The sequence below is a fragment of the Dipodomys ordii genome, unplaced genomic scaffold (genome assembly GCF_000151885.1).
Source record: "Dipodomys ordii isolate 6190 unplaced genomic scaffold, Dord_2.0 Scaffold4, whole genome shotgun sequence".
NCBI classification, from domain to species: domain Eukaryota; kingdom Metazoa; phylum Chordata; class Mammalia; order Rodentia; family Heteromyidae; genus Dipodomys; species Dipodomys ordii.
The window spans coordinates 34,943,194-34,967,584 of NW_012267220.1; the positions used below are offsets into that span (position 1 = coordinate 34,943,194).

The window sequence follows — 24,391 nt, forward strand, 5'->3', positions numbered from 1 at the left end:
GGGGATAAAAGGTCTTTTATGATTTTCTCCTGTTGTCTGACAAAGAAAATCAGAATTCAATGCACTGAATTCTTCTGTGTATTAAAAACAGGAGGCTAGAGTATAAGGGTCATAGGGTGAGGCCTATTGTTTATATGCTTCACTGGTCTGGGACTGGCACAGAGTTTGTGTTAAACAATCCTTGATTGAGGAGAGCAGCTTAGTTTCCATTATATAATTTATGTAAGAGAAGAATCACAGCTGTGATTTAGGACCTTCTCTTGACTTAATGTAACAATTACTACTGCAGTCAGGGATCATATCCTGTGTGTCCACATTGTTCTTAAAAACACTCTCTATAGGTACACTCGTGGCATTCAGTCTTCAAACACTGTTCAGTTAAGGTGTTTCACTCCCTCTGCATTCAGTAGTGGAATCTGTGGTTATGATGTCAGTTCCTGAACTCCGGCCATAGGTAGCCCAAGACAATGCAATGAACTCATCAGGAATTCATAACAGATTTTGAAATTCTGAAGGTAGCAATGTCTGTTGGATGCCACAAGACCAATTAGATCATGATAGTTCACAGTTTCAACGTTAGATGCCACCTTTATTTCAATTCTTTCATTTTTACGTGTTAATGGCTTCTTAGATATTTTATTTGATCAATCCAACTAATCTATGAGGAGATGTTAGTGTCCAAATGGATCCAAGGTTTGAGAAGTTATGCAATGCTTAACAGGCAAAGAAGTTCATTCACTACTATGATTATTTAAAAATAGAATAAAAATACTCTTTTGTCTTGATACAGCTGTTTTCAGATACCTACTAAATCAGTAGCACATACTTATTAAAATGATTGGACTTAACTGCTTCATACACTTAACTCTTAAGTATTTATTTTGACCAAAGGATATAATGAACAAGCATAGCGACACTAAACTGCAGGAACATTTCAGAGACACTAAGATTTAGGTCATCACACTTCTACAGCAGTGTCCCCCTTATCTGGGGGAGATATGAACCAAGACTCCCAGTGGATGTCTTAAATTTCAGATAGTACTGAACCCTATATATACTAAGTCCCCCTCAGCCCAGGAGGATTATTTTTACTCTGACATAAATATTAGCATTTTCCACATACAGAGTTTTCTTTTAAGTTAATTGAGAACTTTTAGTTGTCTATAGTATACATTTTGTGGCATTTTCTTGGCATAGCTCAATTGCCACTATAACTACCGTTGCACATTGGGATCATTATTACATAAAATAAGCTTTGTAATACTACAGCTAAACATCTGGTAATCATGGCTTACTAAATGAATTACACAGGAAGTCTATTCAGTGTTGAAAGATTTGCTCAAAGGAGGCCTTGTGGCCTCTGCAGGATAGAGTAGGACATTAAGATTTGATAACTCTATTTGCAATCATGCATAATTTAAAACTTAGAAATTGTTTAATTCTAAAATTTTCCACAAGTGACTGTAGGTAAGTGTTTTAAAAGTAAAATCATAATAAGGGGTAAATTACTAATATACTTTTCCAATTACTTGGGTAAGAATAAAAGACCTGCTAATCACATACCGCTAGCAATGCTGATAATCTTTCCTCCTTACTTTATACTCTACAGTTAACACAGGTGGAGACAGCATCCCAAACTAATATGGTAGGTTCCCCTATCAGGAACTGGCTGACTTATCTCCACCCTGTCATCATGTGAATACAAAATGCCCCACCACACACAAAGCTCGTATGTTGGGGGCTTTGTCTCCAGTGGTGTTTGGGAGGGTCTAGTAACTTTTGGAGGTGGGACCTAGTGAAAGGAAGTAGGCAGGTTCTTAGAGCTATCTTGTTCTTGGTCCCTTCCTCTGTCCATTATGAAATGAAGAAGCTTCTCTGCCCAAATATGTGGGATCGAACAACAATGGACTAGACCCTCTGAAACCATGAGCCAAAATAAACCTTTGATCCATTAAATTCTTTCTGTTAGTCATTTAGTCACTTCAAAACAAAAGTAACTGATACCAAAAAACCCCCCAGCAACTTGAGTCCACAAAGTCCTTGGGATAGTAAGCCAGAGGCATTCCCTGCATTACAGGTACTAAGGTTAAGAGCAGTGGGAGGACTGGCAACCTGACAACTGGCACCAATAACCGCTTTTTCTTTTTATTCTGCAAGCATTCCCACCTCACCTAATCTATACCCCATGCTCAGGCGTGAGGAATGATTTACTTAGCCAGCAGCATCAGCTATTCAACTAGAGAGCCAGCTTCCTGGATCATTTCTTATACCTATGAATATTTATAGAGGATTCAAAGATGAGAAAAGTGATCAGTGCCAGAGGAGCAACAGAGATGAAGTACAGGAAAGTTTAGAGAAAGAGAAAGAGAGGAAGCAGCCTTTGGGCCTTGGCTGAGAAAAAGCTAAAGAGCTCTGGGATTCCTTGATCTAAGTTAATGCTAACATTCTCCGAGTGGCACTTAAGAGTCTACCTGTGTTCTTCCGTATCCCCCAATAGGGTTTCCTTGGTTTTCTCTTTAAGGTCAGTGTTGAGGTTCCACAAGAATATATCCCTGAAAGTAACATGGCTTGCAAGTTAAGAAAACTCGTTCTATTTTGTTTCAAATTATTAATATTAATTATGCATATGTTGTATACTTGGAGTTACCATAAGGTACTCTATCATAAATTCTACTTGAATACTGATAAACTTCAAGGTTTGATGTGATTTTGAGTCAGCTCAATGAAACTTCAAAGAAACTCCAGAATACTTTAAGGTCAAATTGTAAGATAGAAGAGCTGTTTTGCTCCATCAGGTCAGGTCCCCCCAAACACCTGGATAAAAAGAACCCAAAGAATTAAATGCTAAGGCAAGAATATCCCCCAATCCCCAAGACTTTGAAGCCCAGGGCCTTAGACAACTGATTTTCACAATGAGCAATAATGTTGATGACCAGAGAATAACTGCAAATAAGAAAGCTGATTTTAGGCTAAAAAAGACTGCAGATAAATGTTGGAAAATCATTAGGCTAGTTGAGTCCCTGGGGGAAAAGAAGCCTACCCAGGACCTGAATTATTCAGGTGTATTACCCATAATCATTAATTTAACTATGGATTGGCCACAATTATATGCTTCATTGTTACAATGCTGACACAGCCATAAGTGAATGCATGAGAGAGAATATGATTTCTTCTAAAGAAATTTTAGAACAAGTGTGCCATTGCCAGCCAGTAAGAGCATATCTGCTTCAAATCTGTGCCCTTAAGTGTGTTGTTCTGACCAAAAGACCCACATCTGCCAGTCTATGGATATGCTACTTTCATGTCACAACCCACCCCAACCACTAGATGAGAATCTCCATTTTACAAGAGGTCCAGGTGACTCAGATGCAAATTAAATTTTGAATGCTTTTGATTTGGACTCAGTCTTTCCAAACATTGGTTAGAGGTTAGAATTATCTGGAGAGTTTAAACACTAATAGGTTCCTAGCTTTATCTTTGGTTAATTAACTCAGAATCTCTCAAGAGTAGGACCAAGCAATGACAGATTTTAAATCTTTGAAACGGATTCTTTTTGCAGCCAGGGCTTAGAGCTATCACACTACGACAGGATTTGACCTGAGCTCACTGTTAATCTCCACCTGACTAAGCATCTGTGTTGTGATGTTTTATCTGTTCACCTGCAAATTCTGATCCTGTGTGCTACATCAAGCATATGGTACCACTGGGCTAGCCTTCATAGATTTGGAGCCTGGCATTGACACATTTTATCTAATTTTACCTATTTTACATATATAGTATAATACATATTATATGCATGTAAAGTGTATTTGTATTATATGTGTACATATTATATGTATGTAATGTATAATATATTATACATTACATATATTACATTACATAAATTATGCATGCAATATATTATACATATATATATGTTACATACATATTATATATATAAATTCTACAGAAGTCTACATGCTTTCAAAAAATCATGAAGTCTGGGCTGGGAAGGTGGCTCAGTGGTAGAGCACTTGCCTTGCATGCCTAAGGCCCTGGGTTCGATTCCACATAAGCAAGAAGAAAACAGCCAGAAATGGCGCTGTGGCTCAAGTGGTAGAGCACTAGCCTTGAGCTGAAGAGCTGAGGGACAGTGCTCAGGCCCAGAGTTCAGGCCCTACAACTGGACCCCCCCTCCAAAAAAAATCATGAAGTTAACAGATATAGAGAAAATAACCTAAATTTTTAAATAAAATCATATTTTATTCATGGTAAGGTTACATTATACTGAGGATATATCTGAAAAGAAAATGAGCCTATGTATTAACTTCTTATGGTTTAAATTATTGCTAGGGGTGATAAGCACCAGTTTGATGACAGTGGGTTTTGTAGGCAAACTGGTAGCAGAAATACTAAGATCAGAACCTAAATCTCCTATTTTGTCATGGTCTTTTCTTGTTGCAATGTCACTTTGGAAGGAGGCTGACTTAGCAAAAGTCAGGACTGCAGTGAACAGGGGCAAGTTAAGGAAGAGAAGCTGCATGATTCCTGTGGTAGATCACCTGCTTACCTTCTCGAGGTCCTGCATTCAAGTCCCAGTACTATCTCCACCAAAGTAAAATTTAAAAGAAGTATCCCTTTGGCTGCCATACAAAATACCTTCTAGAATAACAGAACTATATGTAAGAGCTAAAGAGCTTGGCTAAGGAGTAAAAGCATTTAGAATTAGCCAGAAGAGAAGTTGAAGTACGTATAGCAGTGAGACATAGAAGGTGACTGCATTTGGCTTGATAGGCAGCTGTTTTTAAAAGTTGCTGAAAGGGTGAACCAGAGTGAAGTCAGAAAAGCAGGCCTTTAGAGGAGAGGTAGCTTAATAATCTCTGATCTTAGGTATGTCAAATTTCCTGTGCCATGGTTAACTGACAGAGCTTTGTAGACTTTATTGTCATTAATGCCCAGCAGAAAAGAGGAAAAACATTTAAACCTTGCACAAGGACAATGAGACTTAGAGAAAATGATGCATTCTACATCCTAGTCTCTCTAGATGAAGCATAAACATGTTTTGCAAGGCAAAATTCTTAAATATTAAACACCAGGATTCATCAAATTCATAAATGTCTTTGTCTCTGATTTAAAAAAAAAACAACACTCCTTTGGATTAAGAAGTATGTATGTTCCTTTACATTCCAGAGTTAGAACTTGCCTCCTCCTTCCTCTTATTGGTACTCATGATGTATTAGATTTACTAACTCAAAGTGAAAAGTACTGAAATTCAGATTTCCTCTGCTCTGTTGGTTGAAAAGCAAAATGAAGATGGCAATGATTAGAAGTTGGTACTGATCAAGATATAATTACAGTAAGAACTGATAAGACCTTCAGCCCCAGTTCCCTGCTTCTCAGTAAAGTCTCGGCAGTTGACAATGGAGCCATAATCACTCCTTCAAATAACTGAGGACCCCCTGTTTCCACAGATCGCTCAATCTTTCTACTATGGAAAACTGCACTACTGCTCAGATCCTCAGCTGCTTTCTGCAGCCTTACCCAGAGCAGCAAGAATTTCTGTCCAGAAAAGGTATTGCAAAGTCTTAGTGGGGTCTCTTTAATCTCTCCTCTGTAATGTAGAATCCACCAAAATTCCCTTGAAAACCTTAGGTAAATTTATATTAAGGCCATAAATTCCTGTGTGCTCAACAGACGTCTGCAAATCACTTAGCAGAAAATCCTACACTGAAGAAGCTTCTTTGAAAACTGACATTAGAATAAAAAATAACATGAAATTTCATCTTTCTGTTTTCCTAAGGAAACTTGCTAAATGTCTGCCATACAACAATTTTCAAACCATTTTCTTCATTAAAATGAGAGCTGTTTTTTCTATTGCATTCTCAAATGATAGCCAAAGCAAAGGTCTTGTCTCCCCTATTTTCAGAAGAGGGTGAGGGCAAAAGGATTTACACCAGGTTGTCTGAGAGGCACAATTTGAATGTCAAAGAGGGGTATGCCTGATGTCAGGAAGTAATTGGCTTCTTAGGGACTAGCTAAAAAGCAAGACCAAGGATATGGGCAGAGATCTGGGCAGCTTAAAACCATATGTCCAAGGTTGTAGAACCACTCCAGGAATGTCCATATTATTATGGACATTATTATTATTATGTCCTGGTTTTCCTTCTATGGCCAATCTTGGTACAAAGGACATGACAGCATCTATAGAAGTCACTGGCCTGCAAGGATTATATTGGACAATATAAGAAATAATGTGAGTGAGACCTACTTCTTTTTTTGGGGGGGGGTCCAGTCGTGGGGTCTGAACTCTGGGCTTGAGCGCTATCCCTCAGCTTTTCAACTCAAGGCTAGTGCTCTACCACTTGAGCCATAGCACCACTTCCGGCTTTTCTCTTTTTGCTTATGGGGTGCTGAGGAATCGAACCCAGGGCCTCAGGTATGCAAGGCAAGCGCTCTACCATTGAGCCAACTTCCCAGCCCGAGACCTACTTCTGATGAAGCTCTGGGGTCTAATCTCTAGTCTCTGGAGGCACCCACAAAGCAGCATCCCAGTGATTGTAAAGTAAGCAAAGCCCAGAGACAGCCTTCCTTGAAAATACCTATACACCAGAAGGATGCTGTGTGGTCCTAAAAACAGGGACAGGAAACCTCTGAATGACTGGAGCTGGTCTCACCAATCTTCATAGGCCAGAGGACACAGTTAGTTAAAGCAACTTATTAAACATTTTAAAGATATTTCTTGCATTCAAGTACCATGTACTAATTCTTACCCTACTGTATCTTATTATCAAACCAATTGTATAGCAATAATTTTGAGGCTGATGTTTAAAATATATCAGTACTTCAAGTGATGAGAATATCACATTTGGTACATTTACTACCAATTATTTTGGACATAATGTGTACTTTTCAAGTAACTTCTCAACTTCAGAGTATATATGTGTGCATACCCACTCACCAGCCGCAGTACTAGGCTTGAACTCGGGATCTAAGCACTATCCCTTAGCTTTTTCACTCAAGGCTGATGATAATCTATCACTTCAGCCACAGCTCCACTTCTGGCTCTTTTGATGATTAACTAGAGAAAAGTGTGTGTGTCACCAACTTTTCTCCTCAGGATGCCTTCTAATTGGGATCCTCATATCTCAGCCTACTGAGTAGCTAGGGTTGCATGTATGAGTCACAGGTGCCAGGTCACATCTAGGGTTCTTATTATATGATAATTTAAGAACTGTTGCCAGAAAATGTTTCCTTCAATGTCTTCTGAATAATAATTCATTCTGTGTATGCAGCCTAGGCCCTGACCCTGTATACTATTGACAGTTTCAGAGAAAGCAGAAGAAAAAAAATTACTTTATTGTTCTACCAATTGCATCATAAAAGTGTGTTTAAAGAATACTTTCTGGAATAAAGGTATAATCACATCATAAAATCTGCTAAACCATCTACTATTTTTTGATCACTCAGAAGAGAAAAGTGAGTTAATGTTATTTACAAAAATTTGGAGATATAAATAACCTTTTGTCTAAATTCTCAATTCAATGCAGTCATGATCTTTTATTTCATTAATCATTAAGTAAAAATCAAGAAGACAGCAGCCTGGATCAATTGTTGTTCCAAATCTTCTATAGCCCAGCATACAAAGGCATGGCCAAGAAATTCAGCTGCCCACATGCCCATTGCTAGTATATTTCTGCCCTATTTCATTGTAGAGTAGTGGGTGAATAAAAGCAATAGATAAGCATAACTTGTCCTGTTTCAGTGATATCCCATTAATAGTGTTGAAGTGACTTTGCCATTAACAACCTGCATTACTGGGGCAGATGATTTTATGCCCAAAGCATCAGCTCCCTCAAAGGGAAAAAAGATGCTCTTTAATTCTAAAAATTTATTTTCTGTGTTCATAAGCACAAAACAGGACATCACCAAAACAAATGCACTGATGGAGAGATGACACTTCAGAACATGTCAGCTTTCTTCATTTCTCAGAAAATGCCCTGCTACGAAGACCTGCCTGTCTGATAAACTATTGTTTGCATCTATTAAAACAAGCTATCTAGACATATTATGCCAAGCAAATTGAATAACCTGATTCAGATGATAGAATTGCTCCACTGTATGAAATCTGATATGCAAATAAGAGATACTGATGGAACCTGGAGTGCATACATTATTCAAAATTTGAATTTATGTAACTTTCAAACCGATCTAGAATATCCTGATCTTTATGCATTCTACAGAGAATTCATAAGCAATATGAGGCTGGCATGGAAATTTATGGAAGAGTTCTGAAGCTCCGTTTCTCCTCTTTTCAACAGGAAGAAAGAACCAGTCAGTATGATTTCAGAAGATGAATACACACAACACAAGCAGAGGGGTTGAAAACAGTGCTTGTTAGTTCCTGTTCCCTATTTCTTACTGCCCATCTAGCTGAGAAATATTCAAATAATGATTATAAATATTGTTGCTCTATTGCTACCAGCCAACTTGAAGAGAGTACTGATATTTGAACTGTTATTTTCAGGAGGTGAACAAAAATCAATAATTCATCTTATGACACATATTTATCAAATCAAAGAAAGTTTGGACAAATGGGACTGCATGAAACTGCAAAGCTTCTGCATGGCAAAGGACATATAGCTAGCAAGATCAATAGAAGATCTTCACTAGCCATACAACGGACAAGGGCCTTATATCTAAAATATACTTCAAACTCAAAAAATTAAATCCCCCAACAACAAATCCTCAAAGAAACAAACGCCCAATTAATAAGTGGGCTAAAGACTTAAAGAGAGACTTCTCCAAAGAGGAAATAAGAATTGCCAATGAGGGCTGGGAAGGTGGCTCAGTGGGAGAGCACTTGCCTTGCATGCCAGAGGCCCTGGGTTCGATTCCTCAGCACCACATAAGCAAAAAGAAAAAAGTCGGAAGTGGTACGCTAGCCTTGAGCTGAAGAGTTGAGGGACAGCACCCAGGCCCTGAGTTCAGGCCCCATGACCGGACCCAAAAAAAAAAAAAAAGAATTGTCAATGAAGACGCTCAGCTCAACTTCTCTAGCCATAAAAGAAATGCAAATCAAGACAACATTGAGATTCTACCTCACCTCAGTTAGAATGTCTCTAATTAAGGTTGTGAGACTCTTATCTCCAATAATACTCAGAAAAAGCTGGAAGTAGCATTGTGGTTCAAGTGGTAGCCTTTAGCAAAAGAAGCTCAGAGACAATGTTCAGACCAAGCCCCAAAACTAGCAAAAAGCAATAATAATAGTGTTGAATAAAGGCACAATACTTATGTGTATCTGATCATATAAAAATAATATTTATTAAAATGAACTCCAGGAAATGGAAACAAGAGTTTTTTTTTCTTTGTTGCTGTTTTAGTTTTCTTTTGCTTTTGTCTTGTTTGTTCATTTATCTGTCTTCAGGAAAGACACAGAAATGGGGGGACAAAGGGTGAAAATATGACAGTGAAACTCACTAGATACTGTTGGAAATGAACTAAACAACTTGTGCATTAGTGTAGGAGAGAAAAACTAGGAGACAGCAAGGGAAGGGGTGACATTGTTCAAAAATAAATGTAGTCTTAATCTTCCTTGTGTAACTGTAACCCCTATGTACATCACCTTTATATTAACAATAAAAATGGATGAAAAATTAATGGATATAAGTAAGGCCCTGGTGGCTCACATCTATAATCCTTGCTATTCAGGAGGCTGAGATCATGGTGCTAAGCCCGTCTGGGCAGGAAAGTCCATGAAACTCTCATTTCCAATTAACCACAAAAATCCAGAATTGGAACTTTGGCTCAAATGGCAGAGTATTAGCCTTGAGCACAAAAGCTCAGGAACAACATCCAAGCAGAGAGTTCAAGCCCCAGAATAGGAAAAAATAAATGAATGAATGTATAGTGATATTTTCTATGTTCTCATTATTCATGATAGTTATATCCTATAGAGTAACCAGGACCCTGAGTTAGTGAATGTTCACCCATTGCTACTAAGTAGAACATAAGGTTAGCTTCCTATGGGTTGTGGTCCATTTGATCAATAGATCAATATATATTTTTGTTAAATGTATTTCTGTTTAAAGATACTTTACTTAATATATATGGTTGAAAAACATTGAACTCATCAGCTTGGATCTAAAGAAAAAAAGAGCCTAACTATTACTTGTACTTTGTCATAAGGCTCATCCTTTGTGTTCTTACAGTAGGAGCACTAAAGCAGTTTAGCACCAACATTGGGCCACTTTTAAATGGCCAAGTATCCATCAAAAATGGCCAGGATTGCAGAATGCATGAAGGCTGAAATAGGAAAGCAGTTTGTTTTCCTGGGCAGCTGAGACTGTGCACTTGGGGTTGACTCAGATTTCTCAGTTCTGTGCATGTGTAGGAATGACTACAGAGTACACTAAGTGTTGCTTTGGGAGCAAAACTTTAGTAATACATTTTAGTAATAAGCAAATTCACAAACTTAAAATTCTTGAAAATGGAGGATCAACTCTATGTATCTATGTAGTTACATATGTATTACTATGTATTCATTGCATATGTAATGGTGTGACAGGCATTATATTAAGCAATTCACATATGTCCTCTGTATTATTATCATAACTCTAGGAGCTGAGAATATGAATCAATTGGTAGAATACCTGCCTTACCAACACAAAGTCCTGATCTTGTCCTGCTATAATTTCTATAACTTTCCAATAAGACATAAGACGTCAGGATATAGTAAAAACACTTGCATACCCATGTTCATTTCTGCACTATTTACCATAACCAAGTCATGGAAACAACCCAGATACTTTACAGCAGATGAATGGGTCAAGAAAATGTGATAACATGTAAACATGTATACACATAAACTAAACATATAGAAATGCAATTTAATATTATCCATCAGAATGAGTAATGTAATGTCAACTGCAGGGAAATGGATGGACCTGTAAAAATTATGTTAAACCAAGTAGGTCAAGTTCAGGGACACAAAAGGCACAGTTTTCTCTTATATGTGCAAGTTAGATCTAAATTATAAACATACATGGAAACATATGAGTCATATTCATATATACACTAACATATTGGCTAAAATCTGCTATGCACAGGAGAGGATTGTAAATGATGTAATTCCTTCAAACCAATAGTTTAACAAAATGAATATCTAGAAACTCTTTCTGGGAGGGGAGATGGTGACAAGTAGAAGGGCAGATGAATGAGAATGACAGGATGGTTGAATATAATATACTATGTACATACATGAAAATAGCACCAACTTGAAGGAATGGCTGGGGATGGAAGAGGTAGGGGAGAATGATGGAAGGAGTAAGATTTATCACATTCATAAAGTAATATGTTGAATTTAAACCCTTTAGTATAACTAAAGATAATTTTTAAAAATTAAAAAGAAATGAAAGCTTAAAGAGTTAAAACACCTCATGAAGGTTTACACAGGCTTAACCAGTAATTAAAACTGAATCTATGTCTGTGATCCACACTATTCTATCATGTGTTTTCAAGGAGAAATCAAGCAAGTAGAATTTATGAAATCAAGCAAGTAAAAAAGCATGCCACTTTGGGCCAAACTGGAAGATCACTATCTCCAACCACCATACTTCACTGAGATTTAAATAATCAAGACTATTCACTTGAAAAAAAGCTATGGACATGGAAATGCTTCTACTTTTTACTCATATAACAAATTGATAATATGCTTCCTATGTACAAGAATTGATGAGCAGAGAAGAGATAGCCTGCGGTTAACCCTGAGACCTCTCAGTCCAGCACTTAAGACAGACAGAATGTACAATAACTTCAAATTTAGTAGGATTCAAAAAGTAAGAAAGTTTATTGCTAACTTTAATGTCATTACTTGTCAAGTTAATGATGTTGGAGAATTATATAAAGAATTGTGCTCAATATTCATTTTTCCTGTGAGTGCTGAATATATTCATAAAAACGTATAGGTGAAACAATAACTTTAAAAGACGGTGTATCAAACAAGATAGATTAGGCTGGCTAGCAATAATAATAATATTCAGCTACAACATACCACAAGGAATGCTTGCTTCTTGCTTTTGCAAGGTCTAATATACTTTTCTATCTTGTAGCCTGGTGTTAAAGTCATACACATTACATTTTCTGACAATCAATTTAATATCTGAAGTAGAAAGCAAATGGGGTTCAGATAAGAAATGCTTTTTGCCACAAAATCAAGAATTTTCCAATTAATCCTCAACGTAATCAGATGCAACCATTCCTCTAATTTCTGTTTCAGATATCTTCTCATTCATGTCCTTTTTTTAAATCCATCTATGTGCCTGTCTGTCTTTGATACTATGGATTGAACTCAGGACCTTACACTTGCTAGGCAAGGGCTCTGCCACTTGAGCCACAACTCTACACTTTTCAGTCTTAGCTATTATTAGCTATTCTGCAGATAGGGTAAATACAATTTTGCCTCCCACTTAATGCCTCTTTGAGTAACTGTGATCACAGCCATGAGCCACCAAAATCAGTAATATTATCTTTAAAAATACCCTTAAACAGAGAATTAAATTATGCTTTTTCAGGATTTTCATTAAGAAGTCAGTTTCATTTTTATTTCAATGACCTGGTCCACATAGGTTCATAATACCAAGGCAGGGAAAGGGGATCACTAGCCAAGAACACAGTATCTGGGCCTATAATGTTTGCCAGTTACCACTGGTTAACTAAAGCTGGCTCATTCATTAAGTTAAATATAACGCTGCCCCCCCCGCCCCTGCCAATGACTCATGTCCTCTCAGAGTCTCATAATGTGAACTGATTTGAAAATTGGGCCTAGATGGTGTAATTAGTTGCGCTAAGATCAGATCATAGTAGATTCCAGTGAGTTCTAATTCTACTACTGATATTTCTAAGAGCATTCACAGGAAAGACCATGCAGTGAGGAAAGCTACTGGCAAATAAGAAGACACAGGGAAGTCATCTTCCCGAAAAGCCTGTAGGGACAGTAAGTCCTGTCTAAGACTTCATTTTTCTGACTTCTAGCATTCAAAAGTGTTAGAGGGCACAGGTGGCTCCTAGCTACTCAAGTGGCTGAGATGTGGAATATAGAAGTTCAAAGCCAGCCAGAGTAGAAAAGTCTGTGAGACTTCAGCACCAAGTAACAGAAAATTGCAAAGTTGCAATCATGGTTCAAGTGGGAGAGCACCAGCTACTAACAAGCAAGCCAAGCAAGACTGTGAGCCCTGCTACTGTGAGCCCTGCTACTGGAAGAAAAACTTGTGAGAGAATACATTTACATTTATGTTGTATTAATGCAGTTTATCCATTTACTTGCACTTAGTGGAATAATCTTTGTGTCAGATCTAGGAACCTAACACAATGAGATTGTAGATTTGAAATAAGCGCTACAAATCAGTAGATATAATGAGTTTGGAAACATCTGGCTATGATGCTGTCCTCTTAACTTTCTTATATGTGTATGAATTTTATATCTAGTAAAATAATTGCTATCATTACTTTAGCATCTCTGCTGAATTTCTCTGCTTATGATAATGAGGAGCCCCTGTATGCCCCGATTCTGTCCCTAGGTGCCTCTCCAGAGCACAGCTCTCAAACTTTCTTCAATTCTTAGACACACCTCTTCACCAATCTGTATCCCAGGTGCCTTCCCAGACCTGGTATGGGCTATGATTTCTCTTTACACACAACTCAAACTGTTCACATTTTCTCTTCACTGTATCTCCATTCCTTGTCTAGATCAGATGTAAAGGATCATGTAGCAAATATTTTATACCTTGTGGACCTTATTGTACTTGTAGCACTGTCGACCCTGACATTAAGAGTGCAAAATGATGTCACAGACATCATGTACATAATTGAGCATGAGAGTGCTTTAGTAAAACTTACATACACTAAAATTTTCTTACATCATCATTTCAAAGCCAGGCGCCACTGGCTGACACCTGTAATCCTAGCTGCTCAGGAGGCTGAGATATGAGGATTGAGGTTCAAAGCCAGTCTGGACAGGCAAGTCTGTGAAACTCTCACCTCCAATCAACTACCAGAAAACCAAAAGTGGCACTGTGGCTCAGAGTGCTAGCCTTGAGCTGAAGAGCTCAGGGACAGCATTTAGGCCCACAGTTCAAGCCCCACGACCAACCCCCCCAAAAAATCATTTCAAAACAACTTTTTTAAATCTCAGACCACACAACACAGGCAGCAAGTCAAGAATAGTCCTCACTCTTAATCATAATCAATGATTCTCAACAGGGGCTAGTTTTGCCTCACATAAAATAGCTGGCAATGTCTAGAAACATTTTTTATCATAAGTAGCCATCTAATGGGCAGAAGACATAGGTGCTGCTAAACACCCTATAATTCACAACAGAGTCTCTGCTCCTCCTCAGCAAAGAGGCAGCAGTCAAAGTATCAATACCATTAAGATCAAAATTCCTTACTTACATAAAGAATTCCTAAAAAATGCAGAGAGCTCACCCCAACAAATTTCCGCAGATCACACATGTATTAAGGCCTTACTTTAATTATCTCTGCATGAACTCTAACAGGATTCTCTATTATTTTTCTCTTCCTCCATATTCATTCATATTTGAAAATCTTCTTGATGTAGTGTTTACTGTAAATGAGTGTCTAAGGTCCCTCTTATTACATGGGAAGGGAAAAGGGAAAAGGACACCATAAGTGACTTTGTATCTAGCACTCAGATGTTTTCTGAGAGAAAAATGAATGAAGGAAATAATAAAGTCTAATTTCTAAAATTTGACATCTCTGAAGGCAAATGTCAGAGGAATTTCAGCATTCCTCTAAGAACTGCTTCTATCTGTTAGGGTAGGCATTTTTGCCCAGACACGCCAGCTTTGCAGGAAGATCTATCACCACAGAAAGCCAGGCTTACTGAGCTTGTGTTGTCTTTGCCCAGAAGGCCAGGAAGCAGCTTCTGGAACTTCTTGAGGCTCTTCTCCATGAGCAACTCCTTGCAGGGATGGATAGGACTTTTTCCAGCAGTCACTACTCCAAAGCCCATTAATCATAAACCCACATGCATTTACTAAGCTCCATGTCAGAAACTGCTCAACATTACATGAGGCTAAGGAAACTGAAATTACTGAAACAGTTTTCAGCATCACAAGTCCTGTTCTCATCTGACATACCTGTTGCCCTTTGGATACCCAATTCAGCTTGCCTCCCCAGAATCTTTCATCCTTACTTTACTTTGTTCTTGCAATCTCCCAGCTCATCTCAGCCTTGGGCATTTCAGCACTGCCTAGGATTCTTGTCCATACCTGGAATATCCAAATTACACTAACACTTTTAGTGACGTGCACCTGCACATATCCAAAACCTTTGACACAAGGCCTCTATCTAGCCTCTGAGGACTTTATCTGCATCTACCCTCCAGTTTCACTGATGTTCACGCTTAGTTTCCAGCCTATTTTTACAAACTCATTGCTCACTTCACATCTCTGTCCAGTTGCACTGGAATAATTCCTTCTTTGGCAGATTTTCATGTCACTTTTTTTCTTTTGGTGTTGGGATCAAACGCAGAACCTCAGTATTTTACTATTAAGCTACATCTCCAATCCCCATGTAACTATTTTGATTCATTTCTTCCCCAGGTCTATGACCCTGCACTTCAGTCTATATTTTTACACTTGGACTTGTCATCAAGTAGAGCTAAACACTAGGTTGTATTTTTGTGTCAGTCTTTGTCGTGAACACAAGGGCATTCAGGTTGATGTATGGAAATATGGCAGAACATAGAATATATGACTCCTTTAAAAAGCAAAATATTTGTAAACTAAATCGTCACATAAAGTAACCTAATGGAAGGAGCCTTGGACAATAAATAGAAAAATAGCTCAAATGCAAAATTATATGTTACAAATCCAAAACAAAATAAACAAAAACAAATATTTTCTGAGTAGACACTAACATTTTCAGAAGTTTGATAATGTACCAGATCGTGTGGTAAGCATTTTACTTTTTTTTTTTTTTTTTGCTGTTTGTGGGACCTGAACTCTGGGCCTGGGCACTGTCCCTCAGCTCTTCAGCTCAAGGCTAGCACTCTACCACTTGAGCCACAGCACCAGTTCCGGCTTTTTCTGCTTATGTGGTGCTAAGGAATCGAACCCAGGGCCTCATGCATGCAAGGCAAGCGCTCTACCACTGAGCCACCTTCCTAGCCCCAGCATTTTACTTTTATTTATCAGCTGACACAATCATTATAATAACTCTGCAATATAAGTAACAGCATTTTATCTTTTATGGATTAGGAAAAGAGGGTTCAGGAAAGCTATGTCTTCAACTCCTAAAGCGTACAACCCATATACTCTTGATTCAAAACCTATACCATATTTGCAGGGATTTCGAGCAGCCATGAGGGGATTTTGGAAGACTAGAGCTGCACAGTGTCTTGGAGTACTAGTGAAGGACACTGTAGAAATACAACTGTCAAGAAGGTGCTCTAGGTTGGGAGTTCTTGAGCTTCACCAGAGCATTTGAGAAATGTAGAAAAATGTAGAAAAAAAAGAAAAGAAAAGAAAACGAAGGTCAGATGTACTCCCGCAAGTGAAAGGACTAGCATGATTGCTATTTTAAGAAACAGTCACCAGAGGTTTTGCCCCAGTGAGTGATAAGCTATATTTGAGGAATAAGAGTTAGAAACAAAACATACCTCCTTCCTCTCAGGCAGCCCCTACTGCAGTATGTCACTGACCCCTGTACTGCATTTTGGGTTCCAGGTAAAGAATGTGAAATACACAAAAAGGGAGCACTCTAAGTAGAGCCAAACATTTACTTAGGGTGATTATTAGTTTTTATTGTTCCTGTAATAGATTACCACAGACTTACTGGCTTAAAATAACACACACAACTTTGGCATTCTGAGAGTCAGAAACCTAAACGGACTTACCGGATAAGAATCATGCACTGTCAGGGCTGTGTTTCTTTCAATGCCCTAAAAGATAACCCTTGTTTTGTTGTTGTTGTTTTTCAGCTTCTATTTCTTGGTTCATTGGTGTCTCTTCAATGTCAAAGCCTCTAATGGCTGGTCCACACCACCATTCTGACACAGACCCTGTCACTTCAAAATACCTGTATGGTTAAATTGGACCTTCCTGAATCATCCAGAGTACTAGTACCACTTCAAAGTTGGTGAATTGGCCACCTGAATCCTGCTTGCAGCCTGGTGCCTCTTGCCATGTAACATACATACCCAGATTCTAGAAAACAGAATGTGGCTAACTTTAGAGATCAATAGTTTGCTCTTGTAGTCCCAGATCTAGCTTTAAGGGCTCCACTAATGGCAGCCCTCAGCCATCTAACATGTCACTTGAGAACATTGCCACACAAATAATAGTTCATTGCTACAGGAAGGACCCTACTTACAGGCACTAAGGAGGAAGCCATCATAGAGCAAGTAGCCTCCAGATATCTCAAGTCCTCTCTGGATACTCTCTCTCCTCCCCTACCCCACCTGCCAAACTCACCTGAACCACAGAAGCAGATCCCTGTGACAGGATTCAGGAAAATATAGATCAAGGGTGGGCATTGAACTTCTAATCCTTTCTGTGTTTCTACTCTGGTGACAGGGCTTGTGCTATATTCCTGAAAGTCAGATATTCTTCTACACTCACAATCTGGGATCTGACTTGGTTGCTATTTTACCCTGGATTTCTGCTTTAAAATGATTTATAACTATAAGAAAATAAATATCAGGAAGCAGAAACATGTTTAGTGGGGAGTTACTGGGAGGACACACGAATGGAGGGAGGAAGGGTGAGCAAACGCAGTCATTATATTCAATGTATTTAAAAAGAAAAACAACCACTGCCATGACAAAACTATTTCTTATTGCTTCTTCATTCCAGTCCAGATCCTCTGCTTGCTAGCTCAATTCCTCTCATGCTGACAGGCTTCTTTAAAACTAGAGCCTGACTGTTTCCTTGGTTTTATGGTCCTCCTTTGCCCCTAAGCTCTGAACCCCTCTTCCATATTACTACCAGTCCCACCTCTTGGAGTAGATCCAGTGCAAGGCTCACAGAACTCATCCCAGAAACATTTGTCTCTTAAGAGAAATAACATGATGTTTCCTGTGTTAGTGCCATGGTAGCAAGTGAGCTACCTTAAACACATTAACAGGAAGTAAAAAATCATACCATTTCCTTGTATCACCTGGGTAGGAGTCAGTGAGATACTTGTATAGAATTAAAACAAAACATCAGGGGAGAAAACTGTGATTCCTTAATGGAACTACCAAAAATATACAACTAATTTAGGCAGAGCTGAGCTTGAGTTCACATCTCCCAAGGCCAGTATTTGCTTCTTCTGTATTATGTCAGTGGGTAACATCTGGTAGCAGTCTAGGATTGGAGGAACATAGATATCATCTAGGGTGAACACTAGCTGATGCTGGAAATACCCTGCTGAATGGCCAGTCTTTGTATAAACAACTCCAATAGTTGAACATAGTAACTATAACCATGTCTGAATATCAATAAACTCTTTCTTATCTGGAACTCCTAGCTAACTCGCTATTCTGTCCATTCATGGGATGGACAGAATACACAAGGGTATACAGATTGTCTATGTACACACACACACACACACACACACACATAAACACACCACATGCTCCATGAGTGTCTCTTTCCTATGATAATTTTTCAAAGAATTATTCCCAAGTGTGGACCTGTTGCAACAATGAGAAGTACAAGTTGTCATGTCCAAAACGAGCTTTACAACGTCGGTGCGGGGCAGGGGCGGGGGGAAGAAGGGGGAAGGAGAAGGATTGGGATTGGGGAGGAGGGGGGAGGCTGGGAAGGGATGTGAAGGGTAAACAAAGGAGGAGGCTGCAATGCTTGGTAAGAAATGTAAGCATTATCCTGCCCATGTAATTGTAACCCCTCTGTACAGTATGTTCACAAATTAAATTAAATTAAATTAAAAAAAAGAATTATTCCCAAGTGAATATCTTCCTAATTACCCATTGCTACTTTTATGCTTCCTTCAGCCAAAGTATTCTCATGTCATTTCTTTGCTACAGTTTGGACTCTCAATATTCCCAAATGCACATATGATGAAAAATTGGTTCTTACTCCATGTACTGGGAAGTGATGGGACCTTTAAGAGTAAGAGTTCTTCAGCTCATTAGGTTTGTCCCTTGAAAGGCACAGTGGGACAACAGCTCTCTGCTCATTTTCTCTTTGACTCTCATTGCCATGATAGTAGAACAGTTTTTTTCCCACCATTTGTTCCCATTCTACATCACTACTGAAGGTCTAAAGCTATATACTTCCTAGTCTTGGACTGGAAACTCCAAAACTATGGGCTAAAATGAAAATTTCTCTTTAGAAGTTGAGTATCTCAGGGCTTTGTTAATTGCTCGACAGCTGACTACACACTCCTTTGTTCTAAACTCTAACTAGAGTTTCCTTTAGCTCTTTCACAGGATGGCTTGACTCATTTCTACTGCAAATGATGTAACTGTGGCAGCTTCTGTCTTCCCTGCCATCTGGGCGTGATCTTACCCTGTAGTGTGCTGCCCTTCTGCGTAAAAAGTAATCTGGTGTCCCTCCTCATGCTTTTATCCTCACAGAAGAATCCAGAAAAACATGTATTAGGGCATAGATTCTGAAACACACTAACCAACATTCCATATATCCTAGTAAACCTGCATCCATCTGGAGAAGGCAATTCTAACTGTGTCAGATCCTGTAGAGTCCTCACTTGATGCTTGATCAAAGTGTAGCTTGAAATAGAAGGACAATGACTCACAGTTGCTTACCCTTATCAGCTGTAGTAGCTTGGAGAAGCAATGAGTTGTGCTTCAATTATTCCTTATCCAGAAATAACTAGCATTCAAGAGCCCATTATTCATGAAGGGACAGTTAAAGGAGTACAGATGAGTGAAGGAATTGCTTCTGTCTGATTCAGTTGCCTGGGTTCTATATATTTTTTCCTTTTGTTTTCATTGTAGATTCAATCTTTTTTAATTTTTTAACATTTTATTGAAAAGGTGATGTACAGAAGGAATACAGCTACATAAGTAAGGTAATGTGTACATTTCTTGTTGAACATTGTTACGCCCTCTCATTTCCTCCCACTTTCTCTCAACATAGTGTCTTTTGAATATTGCTGTTGCATTGGTTCACCCTTTGTCCTTTGTCCAACCATTTTGTTGTTTCTCTTCCCTTGCCATAAACAGATAAACATATACACAAGACACCAGGTACCAAAATCAAAAATGAAAACAAGGGTTAAAAAAAAAGAAAGGAAAAAAGAAAGAAAGAAAAAGCAAATCACTTCATACAGTACATTGAAAAAACACTCTTGTTTCCATATCTTGGAGTGCATTTTGATTAGCATTTTATACGGTCATATATATATATAGCTATTGAGCTATTGTGATCTTCTGCTAGGACTATCCTAGACATATACTAATTATTACAAATGAGGGAAGCCAAGCTAACCTGGTTGATTAGGCAGAGTAGTTGCTAGATCTACACAGGACAGCCTCAGGTGAGAGGGCAAAGTCATTTAGGCACTACTGTTGGGTTTAGTTTCAGGCAGCCAGGAAAGCTGGCAATGCTCTCTCAGATTTGCACATGATGGCTTGGGGAGTGAATCAGGTTCCTTGTTTGTTTTCAGCATGTTTATTTCTAAAATGATGGTATACTGGTATTCTCTCATGCACCACCCCCCTCTCTCTTTCTCTCTCTCATAACCAGAAATTTACATCAGAGTTTTTTGGGGGGTTGGTTGTGGGGCCTGAACTCTGGGCTTGGGTGCTGTCCCTCAGCTCTTCAGCTCAAGGCTAGCACTCTACCACTTGAGCCACAGTGCCACTTCCAGCTTTTTTCCGCTTATGTGGTGCTGAGGAATCGAACCCAGGGCCTCATGCATTGGAGGCAAGCGCTCTACTACTGAGCCACCTTTCCAGTCCCACATCAGGGCCTTTTATTGGCTCAGCTTTCTTGCTCACAGTTGGCATTCAGTTGAACTGAATGTCTCCAGCTTTACTTTTTTGCTAGTTATTTTGAAGGTGGAGTTTCACAGACTTGTTTTTACCACCCAGGATGGCTTTGAACCTGAATCCTTCAGATCTCACTCTCCTAAGTAAGCTACAATTATAGGCACAACTCTGCTTTTCTCTTACTAGCCTTTCTCCTTTGCCTGGAACACTAGGATTATATCCACATCATTGCTCCACCTACCAGGATTTCCTAATGCAATGCCCTGCTTAATAACTGCTTGTTCTCTGAACCCACACTATCAGCTTTCAATCTTTAACTTAAGCCACACCCTAGTATCAATTAATTTCCTTCCCCCTAGAAGGTCCATTGTTTCTCTTCTCCCTGTCAAAAGCTGGGCTGATAACTTTGCTGACCAAAGCAGCTTCAGTGGGGATGAATGAGAGGATGTGTTCGTGTGGAAGGTGTGAAGGGCATGGGAAATGGGGATTACAGTCTTCCCTCAACCTAAGCTTGTTGTTACCACTTACCCTTATCCCACCTTATCCACTTCTTGCTGACCTGATTTCTGCAACACTTAGAACTCAGTAGGCAACACGGACAGCTCAAAGCCACTGAGTAGAGGCTGCCCTTTATTTTTATTTTATTTTATTCTTGAGCTGAACTTCATTTGTTTGAAATTATCTTTAAGTAGTTGTACAAAGTAAGTGCCAAATAACAAAGTAGCATATGAATTCAATACATCTTGATCAGTATCACCATTCAATAGTCTCACCTAGCTTTGACCCACCCTTTCCTTTACTATTCTTATTTCATCAACCCCTCTCTCCTTGCCCCCTCCATTTTGGATGTACCCATTTTCTGGTGTTGATTTTGTTGGGCTCTGACCTAGTTTAAATGCTCTTGTTTTTTTCCTTGGGAATATATTGATAATAACTAATTACTTGTGACATCTATGTATCAGAGCTGTGGGTATCTGAATTCACGTAAACAATCTGGTGCTTACTTGTCTTGAGGATGGATTTTAATTCACAAAGCACTATGTTTTCCATGTGGCAATTTTCTTTACAGAAACAATAACTCTCCCATTTGCTAGTCGATGTAATAAACAAAGACACAGCCTTTCCTCTTCCATCATTACCTCCAAAATTAAATTCAATATCAGTACCTGCTAAAGCAGACAGAACAAATGGGATACTTACTCATTCATGAAAAACTGGTAAAAACTTTCTAGTGACTCTTTCTTTGAGGTGTCTATTTTAAGAGATTTGATGGGGAATAGGTTACAAATTGACTCCCCAACCTTTAAGAGTGGAAGAGTTTCAACTGAGGGTTTGCACTTTAAATGCCAAATCATCTGGTGTGCTCTAAAACAGGCTGAGCTTGTCTCTTGATTTCATGTGTTTTATAACCTCTCTATGCCTGAATTTCACAGCTACCTTTATAAAAACAATATGCTTTAGTTAATCTAAGTAGAATAGTAAAGTAAAATATTGCTTGCTGTTCTCCAAGTAAAAGAAAGCATTGTCTTAAGAAAAATGCAGGCAAAGACAAAAGCCAAGCATTGTTTTACACTCTCCAATTTCCAAAATACTACTTAAAAGTAATTACGCCCACAATTTATGCATGATTTCTTAGACAGCAAGATAAAGTACACTGCTAAATTTTAAATGCATGGGAAGAGCGGACATCATGAAAAACTATCCCCATCTTCTTAGGATTATAACCCTATCTAGAAATACCTTCACCATAATATAAATCTTACCTAAAAGTTCTTCTGTTTATTAAATAGTAATTTTAATTTCTGAATTTGATAGACCTCTGAAGAATTTTTTTAGCTAAGCAATTAGAAGTCAAGTGATCTGTTAATTTTTAAACTTAATAGCTTGAATCATAGTGTCCACTGCAAAGATGACAAGAATGCCATAAAAAATTCACTCATCTGCAAACTAAGATGTTTCCAAGACTGCAGTTTTCCTCTGTCTCTTCCCATCCCACAGAGTAAGAAGAGAATGATATTCTACATTATGTGGGCTTTGGTAAGGATCTGACTATTATGCAGCATATACCATCCATTATCTATGCTGATCACAGGCTGAACTAGGACAGAACATAATAGATACAATATCTTACATAATATATAATAGATGTGATAGACAACATCTTGGAGGATGTAAACAGCTTTTCAGAACATGAAGCTGCTGAATTGCTAATGTGAAAGAGCCAGACTGCCAGAATGAGTATGTGCCAATTAATCGTCTTATGACAGCAAAAGGTGCACTGGGGCTCCAAACTCCCTTTAGGTTTTGAATGACATCCGCCATTAAAGACAGATGCTGGCAGCTGCTTCTGCAGAGGGAGCATATGATCCATATGACAGGTGCTGTGCTTAGCTCTGTGTCTTCCCAGGACCATTGTTCCCGCACATACCTGTGGTCTTCAGTGGTGTTTTCTCTCCTAGCAGCAGTTTTAACCTTTTGGCATGGATTTTGCCTTGGTAATGTGAGTCGGCCACCACCGCAGAGGTGAAGGACATATTACAGAGTGTGCAGCACTTATTCTTATCCACCATATCAGCATCACTTCCCTGTGTGAGTACCAGGAAAAACAGTGTCAGAGGGAAACACAAGTCCCAGGGTATATTTTTCCTATTCCACGAAGCTTCATATCATTTGCAATGTGATTTATTATGGAAACCCTTTTTGATTATCGTTAAGTAGTTGTATAAATAGGTTTCAAGTTAACATGTCAGTCTGTGAATACAATGCATCTTGATCAATATCCCTTTCATTGTTCTCCCGCATCTCTCCCAGCCCTCCCATCCCCCCACCAATCTATCTAGTTCCATTTTTGCATAGGAACATTGAAAATTATGACTGCATTTTCCCACCCTTCTCTCATTCCTCTGTCTCACTACCTCTTAGCCTTACACCCCACCCCAGACAACAGATGTTCCAGCTCCCAGGTATTCATTTTGTTGAAGGCAATTAAAAGCAACAGAACCTTCCCCTGTATATTACATACTTCAACATGTATAAGGCCCTGTATATTTTTACATATATATTCATAATTTAGATCTAACTAATGAGAAAATTAGAGAAAAGCGTGCATCCTTTGTGACTTATTTCATTTAACTGATTCCAACACGTGCTTGTTTGGTGGCTACTAATACCATGCACTGAGATTACAAAAAACTGCAGATATGAATTTCTCAAAAATAATATAAAATCGAGTCCACAATTAGGTGGCAATACATTGTGTCTGGCATACTGAGAAAGCAGTCTGTAATTGCAGCCATTATACTCATTAAAGTAAGTAAAATATCAGAGTTCACATGGCCTGAATTATTTAACAGGGATTATCATTTGGCATTCAGCTTTGCCTTTGCCCAATTTTAGCCTCACCAGGATACATGACTGTGATTTTGAGATTTTTTT

At 38.6% G+C, this 24,391-nt stretch overlaps 1 protein-coding gene across 1 annotated transcript in view; it reads right to left on the bottom strand.

The window, feature by feature from the left end:
* Zmat4 (zinc finger, matrin-type 4) overlaps positions 1-24,391 on the bottom strand; it is a 416,076-nt gene that overhangs the window by 152,899 nt on the left and 238,786 nt on the right. Inside the window, exon 4 of the mRNA XM_013025137.1 lies at positions 23,385-23,541. Coding sequence (XP_012880591.1) covers positions 23,385-23,541 — 157 coding nt within the window. The remainder of the gene's footprint in view (positions 1-23,384; positions 23,542-24,391) is intronic.